Genomic DNA, 16,062 nt, shown 5'->3' on the forward strand with positions numbered 1-16,062 from the left:
CTTCAGATGTACTGTCTCTTTGAATGTATTCATATTATTATCAGACAGTATTTCTTATTGATGTTATTGTAGTTCATTATTGTACAATTAAATGTGAGTAAATAATGATCAGTATCGATCATTATTGATCAATATCAGAACCATAAGTTAAAACAAGATGGAGGGTGTGACTAAGGTGTATTCAGTTGAATTTCATTTTGAACATTAATCTAACGCGACCTATATGTTACGCATGCGTGCCGCGAGTAAAACCTGGAGTCCTGATGATCGATTGGAATGGATTATGGAAACAGCGGTGGGTTAATAGACTGATGACATGGTTAACGTGGAACTGTCCAAACGAATCATTCTGAAATATAATGGCTGTGACACTCATGGATTATACTGTAACAGTCATGTAATGACGTTCAGTCGATGTCTCACCCCTGCAGGATGACGTCAGCCATGGCAGCCACTTCCAGCTCGTGCAGCACCACCTCACTCTCAGAATTATTAGCATTTTTACTACAGCAGACAACAGAGAGACAGAAGATGCCATATTTTACCTACAGTCTGTAATCTACTACAGGCTGATTTAGTCTACATATGATATGAATCATTCACAGTACACTCCTGATGTTTAGTACATTTTTAGAAATTTGAAGACCAGTTGAAAAATTGAAAGAATTGACATTTCGCACTGTTGGATCTTAAGAAGGTTCTAAGTAGGTGGAAGAAAGTTTTATTCTCTGATGAGAAAAAATGGAACCTTGACGGTCCTGATGGTTTCCAACGTCACTGGCATGACAAGGAGATCCCACCTGAGATGTTTGCTACACGGCACAGTGGAGGGGGCGCCACCTTTCCATGTCCCATGTTTGGTTTCTCGTGCAAACTCCAAAACGGGCAATTTTGTGCCGTTGAAGGAGACGCGGCCTTTGAAGACGTGTTTTGTTCTTAAACTCTTCTCTCGCAGATGCCGTCTCATGGTTATGGGACTGCAGTTGGCACCAGTGACAGCTTAATTTGGGCCGAGGATCGTCCCGTGTCTTGACGGACAGCCATTTGGATCCTCCGGCTCAGGGCCGGTGACATTTTTTTTGGGTCTACCACTTGACTTTTTTGTTCCATAACCCTCAGGATCTTTGAAGAAGTTTAAAATGACTGTCTTACTGCGTCCAACCTCAGCAGCAATGGCACGCTGCGAGAGGCCTTGCTGATGCAGCTCAACAATCCGACCGCGTTCAAAGAGAGAAAACATTTTTTGCCTTTGCCATCAGGAGGTCATGACAGTGTGGATACCTGACAGAAAATGAATCTACATTTTTGCAAAGATTTAAGTTTTTAAAGGCTTAAACTTTTGATCAGCTGATGAACAGCCTATTTCACTTTAATGTTTGTTTCAATAAATCACTTACTTACTGACACATTTTTTTTGTCTCACTCCCATTTCTTCTTTTTGCATTTTGAACCACGACTTAGAACCTTCTTAAGATCCAACAGTGCGAAATGTCAATTCTTGCAATTTTTCAACTGGTCTTCAAATTTTGATCAGGAGTGTGTGATCAGTTTACCTAACCCCCATATCACTCCATGCTAAAGACCCTTGTTCCAACCGGGATGGGAACCCGGGTCTTCTTCAAAGGCAAGAGTGTTAACCACTGCACCAACCGTGTGACCCAAGTTGAAAATGTTTACTGTATTTTCTACATGCTTCAATAATTAATGTTCATTTTATTATTGTACTTACGTTATATTTAGTCTGTGAGAACGTTTACCTTTAAATGTTGTAATAATTCTTAATAAAAAAAGGAAACAAAAACACGTCCTTTGTTCAGGAAATGATGGACAATTATCCGCTGTCATGTTTACAGCTGAGTCAATAAATAAACATTTCTTTCCATTTACTGAAAATGTACCAAACCGTGATGTCATCACAACCGAGGTATGGACCAAAACTGTGACTTTTGCACAAACATTAAATTCATATTTGTCGTTTTCCTGACTGAGTTTAGAAGCATTAAAAAACAAAAACAGTTACGTACCTCCTTATTTGGAGCTCAAACTGTACTGTGTTGTAAGAGTCTGTCAGTCTGGGCACAGTGAAGCGAAGGCCGGCCAGTAACTAGGAATTTACCCCCAAGTACACACAAAAATATTAAACACAAATCAACCATACTCTTCACACTTGTCAGCACATAGAAATGCAATACTGCCCCCTTGTTGATGATAATAAAATATCTCAATGTGTTTTATTTCAAACAAGTTTCATTCATTGATGATTATAATAGATCCACAATATTCCATCATGATGATGCATAAGTGTTTGTGATGATGTGGCACAGTCGACATGGCGATGTGTCCTTAAGCAACAACTAAACCTGACGCTGTTTATAATCACAGACCATGTGTCTTTGATCACTGAATGTGAAAATGATCATTATGACAATAAAGAAAATGTTGCTTACTGTTACTATGACAACAGCTAACCTCGGCTGTGTGCTGTGTTTCAGGCCAGTTCTCATTACAACTTGATATTTAGACTGTATTACACTGATGAATACAGTAATACCATGTTATTATAAGTCACACACCCTTACATGAAGCTCTAAACTAAGAATGACATTAGAAATGATGTGGTTAGATGTCAGTACATGTGATTCTTACACTGCTGCCAGGCCTCATGGGGTTTCCCAAATCACATACAAGATAACGGGTCTGGTTTTCTGCTTCATAGCTGCACGTCAGCTGTGTCAAACTCTGAAAATACACAACACACAAATGTTAAATCATTATAGATATAAAAAAACAAAACAAAACAGCTGTAAAGAATGGAAAGCCTGACTAGGAGCACAGGAATGACCGCCGTCCTCCTCACCGCGTTGTTGCGTGCTATCCCGCTGTAATCCACCTCAGGAGGGAGGAGCACATAGAGCTCAGCCTCGTATGCCCCTCCTTCTCCTTCATTCCTTGCATTGAAGATCAGACTCACGGAGTTGTCATCGCCCAGGTACACCTCTGCTCTGTCACTGCAGGAAAACACAACATCAGCATAACACGTGTTTTACAATATGAACAGCAGTATTGGCATGAGTGTGTTTTTGCACGGTTTGCTTTACAAAACTGGGAAAGTTCTGAAATTAATATAAACATTTTCAATGTTAAGTTATAACTACTTTGATTATTTAAACATTACGATACCTTTATGAGAAATGTGAATAAATGAAGGCAATGATCCGTTTTTGTTTTACTTTTTTTTTTTAAATATTACAACAAAGCAGGTTTTAGTCATTTATTCGTCGCTCATTAATATTTATTTTCAAACTTATTATTGACGTATTAGTGATGTGACGTTCCGTATCGAGGCTTCAAAGCGTGTGCCGAGTAGGGGAGGGGGCGTTTCCGCGATGCGTGTATCGAGGCTTGCTTCATTTATGCTATATTTTTCAGTTCCAGATACCTAAATGTTTTATGTTTTGTAGATCCACTGTGATCTGTAAATTGTAATGCATGTGTGTAAATGGTAAATTTAGGCATAATTTTGTTAACATTGCACTTCATTTTCTCCCGAAATTTCAGGTTGTTCATAATATGTTTTGTAAAAAAAGAAATATTCTACTGGTTTGGCCCACTTGAGATCAAATTGCACTGTATGTGGCCCTGGAACTAAAATGAGTTAGACATTCTAATTTAATAAAGATTAATACCAACAATAAAATAAGAATAGTCAAATAATACCACTTTTAAATGTGGACTATTAAATATAAGGTCACTCTCCTCAAAATCTGTTTTAATAAATGATCTCATTTTTGATAATTGTATTGATTTATTCTGTGTAACTGAAACTTGTTTACATGAAGAAGACTATATTAGTTTAAATGAGTCAACTCCACCCACTCATGCTAACACCTATATTCCTAGAAGCTCAGGCCGAGGAGGAAGAGTAGCAGCCATTTTTAATACTAGATTATTAATCAATCCCAAGCTGGAAATCACAGAAACCAATGATGATAGTCACAGTCACCTGCACCTTATTCAGAGTTCTCTGAGTTATTATCTGAGTTAGTGCTTAAGACAGATAAAATCATAATTGTAGGGGATTTCAACATCCATGTAGATGTTGACCGTGATAGTCTTAGCTGCGCAATTGGTTTTATTCAACACGTTAATAAACCAACTCATTGCCTTAGTCACACCCTCGATCTTGTATTAACTTATGGTATTGATATTGATAACTTAAACATAGTTCCTCAAAACCCTCTTCTTCTTCTTTTCCTTTGGGCTGCTCCCTTCAGGGGTTGCCACAGCGAATCAACCTCCTCCATCTCACCCTGTTCTCTGTATCCCCCTCTCTCACACCAACTAACTTCATGTCCTCTTTCACTACGTCCATAAACCTTCTCTTTGGTCTTCCTCTGGACCTCCTGCCTGGCAGTTCCAACCCCAGCATCCTTCTACCAATATACTCACTATCCCTCCTCTGTACATGACCAAACCATCTCATTCTGGCCTCTCTGACCTTATCTCCAAAACATCTAACATGTGCTGTTCCTCTGATTGACTCATTCCTGATCCTATCCATCTTCGTCACTCCCAAAGAGAACCTCAACATCTTCATCTCTGCTACCTCCAGCTCTGCTTCCTGTCTTTACTTCAGTGCCACTGTCTCTAGACCATACAGCATCGCTGGTCTCACCACTGTCTTGTATATCTTTCCTTTCATTCTGGCTGATACTCTTTTATCACACATTACCCCTGACACTTTTCTCCACCCATTCCAACCAGCTTGAACACGTTTCTTCACCTCTTTTCCACAATCTCCACTGCTTTGGACTGTTGACCCTAAATACCTCAAATCCTCCACCTTCTTTATCTCCACTCCTTGTAGCCTCATGGTTCCACTTGGGTTCCTCTCATTGACACACATACAGTGGGGCGAAAAAGTATTTAGTCAGCCACCAATTGTGCAAGTTCTCCCACTTAAAATGATGACAGAGGTCTGTAATTTTCATCATAGGTACACTTCAACTGTGAGAGACAGAATGTGAAGAAAAAAATCCTGGAAATCACATTGTAGGATTTTTAAAGAATTTATTTGTAAATTATGGTGGAACATAAGTATTTGGTCAATAACAAAAAAGTTCAACTCAATACTTTGTAATATAACCTTTGTTGGCAATGACAGAGGTCAAACGTTTAATGTAGGTTTTCACCAGGTTTGCACACACTGTAGCTGGTATTTTGGCCAATTCCTCCATGCAGATCTCCTCTAGAGCAGTGATGTTTTGGGGCTGTCGCCGGGCAACACAGACTTTCAACTCCCTCCACAGATTTTCTATGGGGTTGAGGTCTGGAGACTGGCTAGGCCTCTCCAGGACTTTGAAATGCTTCTTACGGAGCCACTCCTTCGTTGCCCGGGCGGTGTGTTTGGGGTCATTGTCATGCTGGAAGACCCAGCCACGTTTCATCTTCAATGCTCTCACTGATGGAAGGAGGTTTTGGTTTAAAATCTCACGATACATGGCCCCATTCATTCTTTCCTTAACACGGATTAGTCGTCCTGTCCCCTTTGCAGAAAAACAGCCCCAAAGCATGATGTTTCCACCCCCATGCTTCACAGTAGGTATGGTGTTCTTGGGATGCAACTCAGCATTCTTCTTCCTCCAAACAAGGAAGAAGAGCCTGCTGCAGGTCTACAATTTGGTTCCTGGTGTCCTTCGACAGCTCTTTGGTCTTGGCCATGGTGGAGTTTGGAGTCCGACTGTTTGAGGCTGTGGACAAGTGTCTTTTATACAGATAACGAGTTCAAATAGGTGCCATTAATACAGGTTACGAGTGGAGGACAGAAGAGCTTCTTAAAGAAGAAGTTACAGGTCTGTGAGAGCCAGAGATCTTGCTTGTTTGTAGGTGACCAAATACTTATTTTCCACCATAATTTTCAAATAAATTCTTTAAAAATCCTACAATGTGATTTCCAGGATTTTTCATATTCTGTCTCTCATAGTTGAAGTGTACCTATGATGAAAATTACAGACCTCTGTCAACATTTAAAGTGGGAGAACTTGCACAATCGGTGGCTGACTAAATACTTTTTTGCCCACTGTATATTCTGTCTTGATGCGACTAACCTTCATTCCTCTCCTTTCTAGAGCATATCTCCACCTCGCTTTTCCTCCACCTGGTCTCTGCTCTCACCACAGATCACAATGTCATCTGCAAACATCATAGTCCATGGAGATTCCTGTCTAACCTCATCTGTCAGTCTGTCCATCACCACCGCAAACAAGAAGAGACTCAGAGCCGAACCCTGATGTAGTCCCACCTCCACCTTGAACTTCTCTGTCACACCTACAGCACACCTCACCGCTGTCTCACAGTTGGCATACATGTCCTGCACCAGTCTAACTTACTTCTCTGCCACTCCAGACTTCCTCATACAGTACCATAGTTCCTCTCTCGGTACCCTGTCATAGGCTTTTTCCAGATCTACAAAGGCACAATGCAGCTCCCTCTGACCTTCTCTGTATTTGTCTACCAGCATCAACTTTATTCCTCTACCTTATCACCCTTACAGATCACTTAGGTCACAAAATACAGGTTTACTTGTGGTTCCCAGAGTCTGTAAGTGCAGAATGGGAGGCAGAGCCTTCAGTTACCAGACTCCTCCTCTCCTGTGGAACCAGCTCCCAATGACAGTTCAGGAGGCGGAGCCTATCTCTGTATTTAAAGTTATACTTAAAACTTTACTTTTTGATAAAGCTTATAGTTAGAGCTGGTTCAGGGAAACCTGGACCATCTCTTAGTTATGCTGCTATAGACCTAGACTGCACTCTGTCACACTCACTCTGTCACACTCAGGGTATGAATATTACTTTTTATATGTCATTAACCTTGTTCTTTTTCTCCCTAGTTTGTGTCTTCCATTCCTTTCCCCTCTCTCTCTCTCTCTCTCGCGCTCTCTGTGTCCTCATCCTACAGGTTGCAGGATCCAGTTTTGAGGCTATTATAGTATTATTATTATCATACATATCATCACCATTAATATTATGCTATAATTAAAGATGATATCGGTATAATAGAGTTCTCAAGGGGCCTGAAAATTACAACCTAACCCGATCCGGTCCGCAGGCCAAACCCGACCCAGCCGACACACAAGCATGAATTGTCCACCTGAACCCGACCCGGCCCGAAATACATTTTCCCATCGATTTGCAGTAGGAGACTGCTGCTGCTGCTGCTGCTGATGCAGCACCCGTCTCCTACCTCACGTCAACTGGGTCCTCCGGTACTGCTGCGTAGTTAACAGGCGGGACTTGACATACTGTTGTACATTTGGTTGTGTATCTGCTCCTGGTCTCTTTCTTCTCTCTATCTCATCTCCCTCTTGTCTTTTCTCTCCCCCACCTCTCCTCTGTCCCCCATTTTTCCTTTCTCCCCAACCGGTTGAGGCTCGTCTGTCCAGATGAGGGACATGCACCCTTATTGTCTTACATGTTCGAAGAGATCCTCCTAAATGTTTTGACAGATTCTTAATTGATTTATTTGAAGCATGAATATTAATCTATATATCTATATATATATATAATTGCAATGTCTTGACTTTAGTGCAGTAAGTACACACAGTCCCAGCCATAATAACAAAATTAGATTTAAAAAAAACAATGCTACAGAATTGGCATCATCATCAAAGAAAGTAATGCATTTTTTTTAACTGGCATTAGGACACGTATGGAAAGCCCTGCAAAGGGAATCAAATCAAATCAACCAACAAAAGCAGGTTCGTTTCAGCACTTGTAATGTGTAATGAAAAACAGAGACGTTAAGTATTTGAATGCATCTCTGTTGTAGACAATTCCCCTGAGGCCATTTTCTCCTGCTGCATATCTGACCATGACTGACCTGCTAAATCACACAAATCTCGACCCTGAAACTGACCTACACCTCCATTCTGCATATTCTGCAAACACACTTTTGGTGTAAGTGATAAATCCTCTCGACAACCAACCCCCCCACACACACACACCCACAATCTCCCGCTCTTCTTCAGCAGCTCTTGACCATGGCAGTAAATGAATGTTTTTATTGGGCAATGGGGAGAAAGGTGTCTGGTTCAGGGTCCACGATCAGGGCTCTTCTTTCATTGCCTACTCCCCCTGGAACACCCCACACACACACACACACACACACACACATAGGATCATGGGATCTTGGACACACTGACCCCACACTAGGTAAAGGACTGCCACATGACTTTAATTAGGCTGGAGAGAGTTTAGCGAATGCAGAGGAAGCCACACTGATATGCAGATGCTGAGAACCCTCTGAAGAGTTGACAACTACTGTTTCATTTGTTGGAAATATTGAGGGGTGAAATTATAAAGTTCACCAGGGACAGACCTCAGTGCTGTGAATATTAAATCTAGAGAGAAATGCAGCGCCTGTGTGTCAGCGAGCGGAAACTCTGTTTAGTTAAAGTGCTGAATCATTTTGTCCCGTGGTGACTGCAAATGCAGTCTGTTGTTTTCATGTGAAATCTTTCCACTGAACATATTTGTGCAGCTAAGAGAAATCACATGTCCCAGTAATAAAACACAGAACACGCTGCCACGCGGGGGAGCATCAGAGTGTGTATTTGCTTTGTGAATGGACTGATACACCATCTGCAACAGGGATACAAGATTAAGCATGTGCCATGTACCAAGACTGAGGGCTCTTTCTTCCATATCTGTAAACAGCATCTTTACGTATGTAACTGAGGCGCAGTCATGTTCACTTATGATTCCTGAGCCTCTGCTCCTTGATTCTTTTCAACAAACTCACTTGCTCACTGTGCTGTGTGATTGACGTGATCTCCTCCTGTTGTACTTTCAGTGTCGTCATAAAACACCTGGCAGTTGTGCACGGGTGAACACACGGCCAATTATTTTCATTGTCTGGTTTTGAAAAACATTTACCTTGAAAAATGTTTATGTTGTACCATGTTACTGTTTGTGATGATGTAAGTGAAAGTTTAAGTTTGTTCTAAATACAGAGTGTATAACACTTAGCAATCATGGATAATGCTAACTGCTAGCATATGTGAAAAGTGCTACATAAATGCAGACCATTTACCATTTATCTAATGTATTGACTTGATACCGTGTTACTGCGTGCTGTATGCTTAGCTCTACAGTATTTCACATGTAAAGTTCTGAAACACAAGTTGATGTATAAATACGACCTGTATCTGATAAAGTCAATGCTCTCACCTGATAACAGCCAGTTTGAGGTCAGGAACACAGATGTTGTCCTCTCCACAATCCAGTTGAATCTGGGCCTGAGAAAGAGAAAGGATAAACTTAAATGTAGAGTGTTTCGAGATGGGAAGAGAGAAGGATGAATACAGTGGGTAAAATAGTAGAGTTACCCTGAGAAAAGTCCAAAGATACATAGGGAATACAGCTTTAGAGAAAGACAGTTTTTACAGAAACCAGTACAAAAGAATCATGATTTACTTAAAGGATAAAGGGAATTTAGGCTATACAGTTCATATGCTCCATGTGTGACCAGCCCTGAGAAAACCAGTAACAAGTCGAGCAAACAATGAAAAATCGTTGTTTTTTTTACTGAATATTAGGGATGCAACAACTTTCAGTATTTTACCAAACCGTTCGATACGCCCTGTTCGGTTCAATACACAACGGCAAACAACGGTATTTTGGTACATTTCGACCCATCTAAACTTTGTACAGCCATACATGCCGTGTGATTAGGTCCAGACATGAGCAGAGACATGAGAACAGCGCTGCACTGTCAGGCTCGGTGCTCATGCTCTGCTAATGCCGCCTACGATGAGAAATGGATGGACTGGCCGAAGGTGTTGTTGGAGAAGGGTCTAGCTGCAGACCACTCATCGAAACACCCCTTTACTCAACGAAACGCCCCTTTACTCAACGAAACACCCCTTTACTCAACGAAACACCCCCTCACACTCAACGAAACACCCCCTCACACTACACGACACTCTGATTGGGTCTCAAGAGACTGCGTCTGAAACGCGATGACGTTTACGTTGACCGAGTATGAAGAGAGAACCCGAAAAAGTAACACGGGAAAAACACGGGAAAATGACGGAGGAAAAGGTAAGAATGGATAAAAAACACATTTTGATATTGAACACTGGATGAATAGTCATTATTTGTATCCATTAAATCAATTAAGTGCGGTTTATTAACCAGTAATGTCTGCATGCTGTAACGATAGCGATTGTAACAGTAAGCAAGACGCAGCGATTTTCTCCCTTTTTTTCTTTTTTTCCTTTTTTTCTTTTATTTATATGTACAGGTTATAACATTGACAATATAACATTGTCTCATTTTCAACCAAGAAACGTATAAGATAAACTATATGATCTCTATATATTAGTATTTATCTGTTTTTTAATCTTTAAATGACTCTGAGAAGTTGCACACAGCTTTGCTGGCAACACAAGGTGAAATCATTGGACATAACAGCAGATCACCACCTTAACTCTGTGTGTGTTGACAGGAGAATTGGAATTTTTGCAGTGTCAAGATTACCTTTTAAGGGTACTGCACACTACATCCATGCCCAAAAATGTACCTGGGGTAGTAACCCTAGTAGGCCTATATTAAACACACCTTTTTGTAACAGACAGGTTGCCATGATGTTGAAAGTTTGCAAAAACAAATGAAATTATTCAAAATGTTACATTGTACAGAAGTGTGTTCACAGTGGAATTTGTGATACTATATTGTATAAACGTGATAATTATATCACAAACGTGATAATTATATTGTATAAACGTGATAATTATATCACATAAACATGATATTATATTGTATAAACGTGATAATTATATCACATAAAAGTGATACTATATTGTATTGACGTGATAATTATATCACATAATCGTGATAATTATGTCACATAATCGTGATAATTATATCACAAAAACGTGATGTTCAAAGAACTTTTCCAATCGGCATTTATATATTTTAGCAGTTTGGCTATAACATTTCATACTTTACAAAGTGACATTAATTATTCACAAATTTCACAGAAAGTACATTTCTGTGTTCATAAAAGCCAACACGAGTATTTATTCTTCTCTATTCCTGTCGCACACCGGGATAAAAGTCTCTTGTCAACAAGTGTCTGTGAAATACGAGTATGTAAATAAAGTTTCAATAAAAGACGACGTTATCACGTTAGTAAACGTCATCACGTTAGTAAACGTCATCACGTTTCAGACGCAGTCTCTTGAGACCCAATCAGAGTGTCGGGTAGTGTGAGGGGGTGTTTCGTTGAGTGTGAGGGGGTGTTTCGTTGAGTGGAGGGGTGTGTCGTTGAGTGGTCTGCGAGTCTGGCCGCGTCGGTCCGGCAGTGAAAAGGAGCCGTCCAGAAACGTTAACATTTATTTGGTTCCGGGCCTAATTGGCCTAGTCCACAGTAATTATGACCATGGGGATAATAGGTGGGTCCTGATCAAACCCCCTCTGTGTTGTGTCCTTTTCATGGGCAAGAGAGTGGACTGTTTTGCATTTATTTTGTAAATCTGTCTCTTAACCTAAGAACATTGCTTTGTTTCAGAGTCTGTCTTGTTATTTGTGTATTAATTACTTGTTATATGTTCCCCCATAATTGTAAATGGTGCTGGCCACCTGCTATATGTTTGTGCGTCCAGTCTATGTCAGTTAGTCTTGACTATGTTGCGTGTTAGCACTGTGACTCTCTGGTTCTTGTTTGATGAGCGGATTTGGAATTTTGCAATAATTTGGCCGAACTTTGACTTTGTGCCGAATTTTGATTCATTTTTGTTCCTTTTTAATTTTATTGATTTATTTGAATTTTGCCCATGGACACTTATTGCTTGATTTTTTCTCTCCCTCAAGCCTGAATAAACCATTTTGTCCATATTTTCACTCTGCTTCTGATTTTTCCTGGCCAAACCCACTCCCACTCGATAGCGCACCCTCGGCTACCATCACAAATATGAATAACAAACCAACCTGATGAGCTTCAGATGAGCTGTGATGCTAATGATTTAGCAACTAGCTGAGAGTTAGAAATGATAGAAACATGTATTCACATGTTCTACTCTTCATAGAACCCTCGGGGTCCTTAGACCTGTTATTGAGAACCATTGTTCAAACTACTACAATAGTTTCTGTCCTGTGGGCTAACAGATATCAGATGTCACTGACAGCTTAGACCAGGAGGGGGTTGGACTATGTAAATGTGATGATTCTGTCTCTTGGCTCCGAGAAGGTGAAAATCTTTGAAGAAGCAGTTTGAGGAGTGCCTACATTCAAATGGACACATTTTCTTCAAATATCAGATAACAGATTTCCATGTGTTAGACATTGTTGGAAAGCTTAAAAATCACACTTTCATAATCTGTAAATAACTCAAAATGCTCCTCGGGAGACTTGTTGCTGGTTTTTCCATGGCTGGGCACAAATGTGTAACAGTCAGATGCCAAGATTGTGTGTTAAAGTTGTCTACACTTTACAGGACAGACGTGATATATCCTTAACATGTCGGGAACAACAGAGTAACATGGTGAAGGTTGAGGAGGGTGAAAGGATGATGAATACATCTGCGCAAGTTATTACATTTTTGTGGAGAAGCTCTGATTAAAATGAGTGAAAAGCTCACATTTAAAAGAACTAAGCTCAATCAGACACGTGATTTTTAATGAGATCTTTTCCAGCTTTATGCTGTGTTTTCTGCTTCCACCGGTTCTCCTTTATAGCTCTGTGCTGTCATTGTTGCCATAGCCCATATACTCGCCAACATATGGGAAACATTAGATTCCAAAAGAATGCAATGGGGAGCAAAAGAACCAGCCTGGCAATGGTTAACAGCAGCTCAATGGAGTCTTCCTTCACTTTCCTGGTGTTACATTCACATACATTGGTCATTTCACACCAAAGGAACAGGGCTCTATAACTGGCTTACTCTGATCAAACTTATCCCAACTAATCTTCCCTTCCTTCAAACAACTTTTGATCTTTTTTCATTTAAATCTCCACATTTTTCCTCCTCTTTGATCCATATGGCCCCTGTCTCCATTCGGCTCTTAAAGGAATAGTCCATGCTGTTATCCTTTTGGTCACCTTTCAGAGATGGCGTGATGAAAATACAAACATCATCATTTAATGTGGTACGCTGACTGTTCCATCGCCAAAACTGAATAAATAAATCAAAATAAAATACATCCATGTTTTTTATCAAATTCCACTCATGTCCAAACCATTTACATCAATAAGGAGAAGCTCAACAACACTGTAATACAATATAGTTTAACAAAACAAACCATATTCTTCAAAAAAAATATTCGGGTCAGACACTGAAACTACAGTAAGTACTGATTCTTATAAAATCAACTATCATACTGACTCACAACCCAAATCATGGGGCCCCTACGATGCTTTTGGTGCTGCATTTTCAATATTTCATGATTACGATCACGAGCAGCAAAAAATAATGATTCAAATACAATTGTGAAATGCTACTGAATGTCCAAGTTTATTTTTAGCAGTAGAATCCACTTGTGAACCTTTGCATGGTTCTGCTTCTTGTTGTTTTTAGCCATAGTATGAAGCTCTTTGCGCAGCACGGGTATGTTGCTACAGACAAAAACAAAACACTGCTGCACTGAGAGTCACAGAGAGAGAGTCATGTGGAGCTGATAGCCTTATCAGCATTGTATGAACTCAATTGACAATGGCTTGAATGCAACAAGACATTCGCTCATATTTAAGTTACCCAGTACAGCTTTAAGAACAATAAAAAGGTCAGTAATAGCAAAGTGTTTCAGGGATGCAAAGATTACCAATTTACCTGTCGTGTATGAAACGAGAGTCTGTCTCTGATCATGTGATGAGAGGAGCTCATGACAGAGAGTTGTGATTCTAAAGCATGTTTGACAAGTAAACCTGGGAATTATACTCAAACAACAGGAAGTCAGTAATTAGGTAGATAGTTTACATCCGGGGTGTCCAACTCATTTTTGTTCAGGGGCCACATACAGCACAATTTGATGTCAAGTGGGGCCGGACCAGTAAAAATAGTAAAATAATAGCATAATAACCTATGAACAACAAGAACAACTTGCTTTTTTTCTCCTTTGTTTTACATTTAATGAAGGCTATTTTTTACACAACATGACATTTCTTGAGAAATATAAGTGCAATTTCAACAATATCGTGCCTAAATGTACTATTTACACATTACACTGGATCTAAAAAGGCACAAACATTTAGTCACAGGTATCTGGAAGAGAAAAATATGGTATTTGACATTACGTTTAGATTGTAATCGTAGTGTGAAATTTGAACAAATTCATCATGTGGGTTGGATTGGACCCTCTGGCGGGCCGATTCTGGCCCCCGGGCCGTATGTTTGACACCCCTGGTTTACATAGTTGACAGCTGCAGCGGAGTTAATGTCTTTGACACAGCTCATAGAAGCAAATATGTCAAAACCCTCAGTGGCTGACAGCCACGCATTCGTTCAGAAAAGCTCTTCTTCTCAGGGCCATCAAGGTGCAAATCATTGTCACCAGTGGAACTCAGTGGATATGTTTGCTAGATACTGTTGAGTGTCTCTATGTGAAGGGTAGTGTGCCAAGCATGAATATGGTGTCTAAGGTATATTTCAGGTGCAACCAGGTCACAGACAATAATTATCACATTATAACATGGTTGCACGCAGGGACACATGGAAATAAATAAAATCTCCACTTGCTTAAATCTTGACAATGTGTTTGCTGTTTTATCTCACTGTTAGGTAGCCTTTTCATACAGGAAACATAGGTTTGTGTCACTTTGTAACCCTGCACCAAAGTTCATTCAGAAAATCAACAATTTTACATCGTGGCTCAAAGGAGGTGGTAGATCCACTGCTACCCTCCATCAGTAAAATCAAATGTGTAGTTGTGACCGTACTGTTTGAAAACCTTTGTTCAGATTTAGGCAGAACTAGACCAGCAGCTCTATGATGTACCTAATGTGCACGTTTCTAAGGCTCTGGCTCTCACTTTGGTGGAGGAGACCAGAGACAACTTACATAAACAAACCACAACCAGATGTCTGAGAGCTGCCTGCTGCCACACCCAAGCTACTTCCTCTGTGTTTTTGCATAGCCATGACTTGCCAACACTCCATAGACCTCCAGGCTCTTCATATAGGATACAACAAAAGAAAGAAAACCCACCAATACAGACCAGAGTGTTGTAATCAGTTCTAACTCAGCCCTTACCCACAACCTCTAAACATATGGGGTTCAGCACTACAGAGGACCCTTACATTTGATGACATTTGGTAAAGTTCAGTGAAACTATCCTTCATGCTTTGCTGTCTCATACACTCTCTCTGTCCACTGGTAATCGTGGTTACCAACTATTTAGTTCATCAAATACAATTTTTCAACTTCAGCAAATGGAGCGAATGACGTGAAGAAAAATGTTCTGTATTACTCACTGTGCATTGACTGTGTTTAAAATTGCTGCTCAAGACAGAAAAGAAGGCGAACCAAGAACCGCTCTCTGCAGAGACGTGGCCCGGGGGGCACAGAAAGTCAGGTCCTGTCCTGTTGCGCTGAGCCCAGCACATGATTGGCAAACTGGGTGCTGGCTGCCACATTCATGCAATGGAACCGTTGCTATTATAAAGGTAGAACATATAAAGGTAGAAGGTTGGGGAGAATGTGCGCATGTGCCGGTTAGAGTGGCAGTAAGTAAGTCTGAGTTTCATTGTTTTTTATGGTTATTTTTTATTTCTTTGTCTTCGTGTGTATTTATTTTGTGATGTGTATTACGTTGAGTAGTCTACACTAGGGAGGAACTGTTTTGCCCAGTTGACGATTGGACACAGGGTTAAACATTTCGCTAGAGCTGAGGAGACCATACCACGGGTGTAGAGCCGGGCTAAGCTAAAGGCTAAGAGGAACAATAGGAAGTGGAGACACAAGCCTTTTCTGCCATTTGCTCTAATGGGGAACATTAAGCCAAACAAATGCGGCAAGCTAGAGGCGCTTTTGAGTAACAAGTGATTGTACAGAGAGAGTAGTTTGGTT

The 16,062-nt window shown here is 40.4% G+C and overlaps 1 protein-coding gene across 2 annotated transcripts in view; it reads right to left on the bottom strand.

The window, feature by feature from the left end:
- Window positions 1–16,062, bottom strand: part of LOC131460397 (integrin alpha-5-like) — a 76,178-nt gene that overhangs the window by 16,304 nt on the left and 43,812 nt on the right. For both annotated transcript variants that reach the window (XM_058630857.1, XM_058630858.1), the window contains exons 19-23: window positions 9,228–9,295; window positions 2,858–3,008; window positions 2,647–2,739; window positions 2,025–2,104; window positions 424–504 (exon numbers count right to left, since the gene is read on the bottom strand). In XM_058630857.1, the coding sequence (XP_058486840.1) occupies window positions 424–504; window positions 2,025–2,104; window positions 2,647–2,739; window positions 2,858–3,008; window positions 9,228–9,295 (473 nt within the window). The remainder of the gene's footprint in view (window positions 1–423; window positions 505–2,024; window positions 2,105–2,646; window positions 2,740–2,857; window positions 3,009–9,227; window positions 9,296–16,062) is intronic.

This window comes from Solea solea, chromosome 6, assembly GCF_958295425.1.
Source record: "Solea solea chromosome 6, fSolSol10.1, whole genome shotgun sequence".
NCBI lineage: Eukaryota > Metazoa > Chordata > Actinopteri > Pleuronectiformes > Soleidae > Solea > Solea solea.